The following is a 4,606-nucleotide window of genomic DNA, read 5'->3' as shown; positions in this document are numbered from 1 at the left end:
AAGGAAATTGTGGCGTCTGCCACACACCCTTGGCCAGCCTTGCGGGCTTCAGCAACATGTGTGCTCTGTTAGCTGCAAATGCTGCATGGGCAGGAGATGAGTACAAATAGCGGCAGAATAAATGCGGTGGTGTGGTATCTGTGACGCGACCCACGATGAACTTCAACAAGACAAATCTAATATGGCCACACTATCCAGCACACTCTTCGAGGGCAAACTTTCATACAACACCTATACATTTCTAGACATTTACACCCTAATAGTTGCAAATTTATGCCTGTTCAGAAGGATTGCAATTTTTTCAGTATTTGTTTGGGAGTTTCAGCACAACCTTCGTCGACATCGTCGACAACGCGTCGGGCAACGTCGAGCACAGTGACAACAGGGGTACGGCAGTATCCGGGACGTTCCCACGGCCCCTTGCCCGTTGCTCTCAGCGGGATTCGAACTCACGGCGTGCCCTCAGCCAAACGCAAGTGCGAAGTGCAAATGCAAAATAGACCTGACACTCCTGGTCAACCGTAGATACCGACACGTGCGATATAAATCCATTCAACAAGTCAGTCAGTGTACGTTGGACAGGACAGGACGGGGTGGACATATCCCAACCCGGAATAAGACGAAAAGTCCATTATGCGTTCCAGAAACATCATCTCGAACCCTGTCCATCACGCACGCCGGCGGTAAGTAACGTAAATTCAATCATGTATGGACGCAGCCTGCCAAAACCCGACCTCGCCTCGGGCCAACAGGGGCCCGTCTGAATCGAGCTCAGGGTCGCGCACAGTCACGATCGCCCGCAAGCTTCCAACGTCCGCATCTGTATCTATGCCGGTATGTATCAGGGAAATCTTTGGCAGGAAACACGCACGCAGTCGAGTCCGAGTCGCAGATACCCCAAGTCCAGAGAGTCCAAAAATACACTCCCTCACGCCTTCCCCTCCTCCTCGTCCTCCGGCACGGAGAACAGCGCGACGCCCTCCTCCTTCCTGCCCACCCCCATCTCGAGGTCGTTGCCGCTGTTGTTTTTGGTCGCCGGCGCGGGCGGCTGGCCCTGTTCGAGCGACTTGACGTACGTGTAGTACCTATATGACGTCGGGTAAGGTCAAGAGCAGGGGTGAGAACGAGGATAAGAATGAGAAGAGGTGATAAGCTAGCGAGAACGCGAAGACGAAGACGAAGACGCACATCGTGCCGCCGAGGATGACGAGAATAGACAGCGCGCGGTTCCTGTGTGGGGAAGGGCGACGTCAGCTTTGTCATGTCATGGAACCGAAATATGTTCAGCACGGAAGATAATGTGAAGATCGCCAGTGTCATGTCTGCCTGACCGGATCGATTGCTGGGGGGAGTGGGTAACGTAAAGGCTCAGTCATCCACGGGTTTATCGCGGTGGAGGGAAAGAGGACGGAAATATGGAATGAATTGGGCGTGGCGACGAGGGAAAATGTCCTCGGTGCCGACATGCGGCCGGCATGAACGAAAATATGGAAAAGGAGCGCGAGGGAGGATAGAGCCTGGAACGTGCGCGAACATGCGAGGACAAGAAGTGAGGAGAAGGGACGTACACTGTGAGGAGGTCGTGGAAGATCCAGACTCCGAGGAGAGTCTGGAGGACCGAGCGAGCGGCCTATAGTGGTGCGATCGTCCGTGAATTCGGTGAAAACATGAAAATACGAATGGACGCACGCTGGAGAACATATGCGTGACCGGGCTGGTCACCTTGATGCTCAGCAGACCCGCCACGCATAGCAAGAACCCAAAGACACCAGTGACGATACTCCCCCAGAAGAATGTAAAGCCCTCGCTCGCCCACCAGCTGCTCCCGTCGCCGAAGATCTCAGTGGTGATGTGCCATGCCTCGCCGCCGAGGAGCACGAAGGGCAGGATGAGCACCGCGGAGCCGAGGTTGGTCCAGTAGGCGAGCTGGATGGTGGAATTGTTGCAGTGCGGGAGGGACGACTTGATGAGGACGGCGTGGACGGCGATGAAGAGGGAGGAGAGGAAGCCGTAGAAGAGGGAGAGGAGGGACGGCTTGTGCGGGTCGCGCGCGATGTCGGCTGTCGGCGTGTCTTGGTCTGAGACGGCCTGTCGTCCGAGCGAAGGCGAGACGCCGAGGAGGAAGCCAAAGGTGACAATGGAGGCGGAGAAGATGACGAGCTTGCTGGGGGCCTTTTTGGCGACGAAGGAGGAGACGGCGATGGTCAGGGGCAGTTGAAGACCGCGGGCGATCTGGAAGAAGGACGCTTCGACGTCGCGGAGGCAGAGGGTGTTGAAGACGAGGCCGACGATGTTGACGGAGACCACAGGGAACAGCTTCTTTGCGGTCGGCAGATCGAGGTGGGGGAGGTCTATCCGAGGAGTGGCAAACGCGCCAAGGTGAAGGAGGATGACGGCGATTAGAAGCTGGTTGAGGAGGAAGAGGAGGGGCAGGGAGGGCGCGGTTTGGAGGACGGCCTTGTTACTGTGTTGTCTGTCAGATTAGAGGATGCAATGTGAACGCAGGTCTTACACAAAGACCATCTACAAGCAGGTTAAACATTGCTAGTTACTGATACCACTGGTACTTACGACGAGGGCGGCGCCCATGTAAAAGGAGACGACGCCGGCGACCTTGAGGGGATGGGCAGCATCTTGCTTGGAGGACATGTTCGTCGGTCAGGCTGAGACTAGCTCGAGGCAAAGTAAATATGGAGCGAGTCGGAGGGCAGACCCGGAGGCCGGCCACGGACTGGCTGAACAGCAGCCATGGAAAGCCCGAGTCTGCTGCTCGCAGCTGTCATCGCAGACGCGGTCTTCGATAGCGTGAGAATGCACCTGGGCTAATGGACATTTACGTAAGGATCTGAGATGAGATGCGACGGCGCCCAATCAGTGGCGCGGACGTCATCGTGTGACGGTCACCCGCTCGGACAATGGACGCTCTCCTCGCCGATGAAATGTGTTTTCCTGCGTTCATCTCATTTTATTCTTGTCAAATTGTCACAGGTCCTGACATGGCACCTGCCTTTCCCTGCAAGCCTCGCCCATCCGTACGCTACTACTACCCGTCCCTCCCACCCCGCCCATTCCCCCGCCGTAATGACCCCCTCAGAATACAAGTACCACCACGTCCGCTCAGACTCGGGCTCTGCGCTGCCCTTTCTCCCCGACGACCACAAGCTACGCCCCTACCGCGACTCTGAAGAGTCCGACATCGAGTCCCCGCTAACGCCCACCTTCCCCCGCCACTCCTTCTCTTCCTCCTCGTCTTCCCTTAATAATCTATTCACAAAACGCAGACGATGGCTCTTTGTCACATGCGCCTTCCTCTCCGTCGCATCCATAACCGTGCTCTCCATCCTCCTCGTCCTCACAAATAAAGAGCCCGCACCCAGCGTAGTCGACGAATCCGAGAATCTTCCCCAGATCGACCTGTCGCAATGCGCGCAGCCGCCCCAACCGCAAGTCGTCCCTCCATGGGACAAGAGCACCGTCCTGCTTGGCGCCCCGACCAAGAGCTTTAGAGGCACGTCTCCACCGCTTTATTAATTAAACCTTCAACCCTAACGCAGATTGTGTGCTGCAGATAATCTGCGACCGGACAAACAGTACATTACCTCCTGGTGGTCTGCCGGCTGGACGAACGATGTCATGACCGCCGTACGTGCTCCTCCCCGCCACTCTTGGTCCCACTAACCTCGTATGACCAGGCGAACCTAATTTACCTGGGCTTGATTACTGGCCGCACCCCCATCATCCCCCCGTTCACCCCCTCCCACATCGGCGGCGACGTCCCGCCCATCCCCTTCGGCGAGGTCTTCAACGTCTCCCGCCTCGCGCAGGCCCTCGGCAGGCCCGTGCTCGAATGGCACGACGTCAAGGAGATCAGGAACAACTCCGAGCTGGGGTGGAGTCTGCCCTCTGTCCCGGCAGAGGGTGAGGAGCCGCAGACGAACGTGACGACGTGGGAGGTGCAGCAGGACGTGGTCGGGTGCTGGAATACGTGGGAGAGCGTGCAGTACAACGAGCACTTTCCCCGGAGGAGCTCCGTCCCGCACTGGCTGGGCCTAGGTATGATTCCCCGCTCCTCTCTCTGCGCTGTGGCGAGTTAACCCCTGCCCAGACATATCCTACACGCGCCTGCCCGCCTCAATCAAGCTCATCCCGAACTTCGTTCACGACATGCACACCACGTTTTGGGCGCTCGCGCAGTACGCGTTCCCGCAAGGGCGCGCCGAGGCTCTCAGTCGTATGCCCGAGGACGGCGGTGAGCTGATCAGGCCTGCCGATGCGAGCGGGCAGAGACTCGAGCCGGACGAGCAGATGATGTGCTTGGATTACCTGTACTACGTTTCGGCACGCACTGTGAGCAGCGACTTTTGTATGTCTAACAACAGACTAGCTCTGACGAGAGTCGCAGCCGTTCGAGTTTGAGAAGGATTACAGCCCGGCGTGGCGAGAGGTCGCGACGCATATGCATTGGACGGATCGGTTACAGGAGATCACGAACGGATTTATTCGCAAGGCGTTTGAGCTGCCCGAAGGCGCTGACATCCCTCCCGTGCGTACCCCTCCCGATCACATTCTACTGCCTATACTCACCTCTATTTCTCCCCCCCCCCCC

The 4,606-nt window shown here is 57.5% G+C and overlaps 2 protein-coding genes across 2 annotated transcripts in view; one reads left to right on the top strand and one right to left on the bottom strand.

The window, feature by feature from the left end:
• Positions 1-648: 648 nt before the first annotated feature.
• Positions 649-2,649, bottom strand: GLOTRDRAFT_68030 (uncharacterized protein; the record flags this gene model as incomplete). The annotated part of the gene is made up of 6 exons (XM_007862648.1): positions 649-1,085; positions 1,189-1,230; positions 1,569-1,630; positions 1,690-2,464; positions 2,513-2,523; positions 2,572-2,649. 6 exons carry the CDS (start codon positions 2,647-2,649, stop codon positions 929-931), a joined length of 1,125 nt encoding a protein of 374 aa, XP_007860839.1. The 3' UTR covers positions 649-928.
• Positions 2,650-3,081: 432 nt separating this feature from the next.
• GLOTRDRAFT_124182 (uncharacterized protein) overlaps positions 3,082-4,606 on the top strand; it is a gene marked incomplete at both ends in the record, with an annotated part of 2,041 nt that continues 516 nt past the window's right edge. Inside the window, 5 exons of the mRNA XM_007862647.1 lie at positions 3,082-3,512; positions 3,555-3,642; positions 3,693-4,053; positions 4,106-4,347; positions 4,403-4,543. Of these exons, the coding sequence (XP_007860838.1) occupies positions 3,082-3,512; positions 3,555-3,642; positions 3,693-4,053; positions 4,106-4,347; positions 4,403-4,543 (1,263 nt within the window). The remainder of the gene's footprint in view (positions 3,513-3,554; positions 3,643-3,692; positions 4,054-4,105; positions 4,348-4,402; positions 4,544-4,606) is intronic.

Source organism: Gloeophyllum trabeum (assembly GCF_000344685.1).
Source record: "Gloeophyllum trabeum ATCC 11539 unplaced genomic scaffold GLOTRscaffold_00001, whole genome shotgun sequence".
Taxonomy (NCBI): domain Eukaryota; kingdom Fungi; phylum Basidiomycota; class Agaricomycetes; order Gloeophyllales; family Gloeophyllaceae; genus Gloeophyllum; species Gloeophyllum trabeum.
This window is presented reverse-complemented; position numbering and strand designations above follow the sequence as displayed.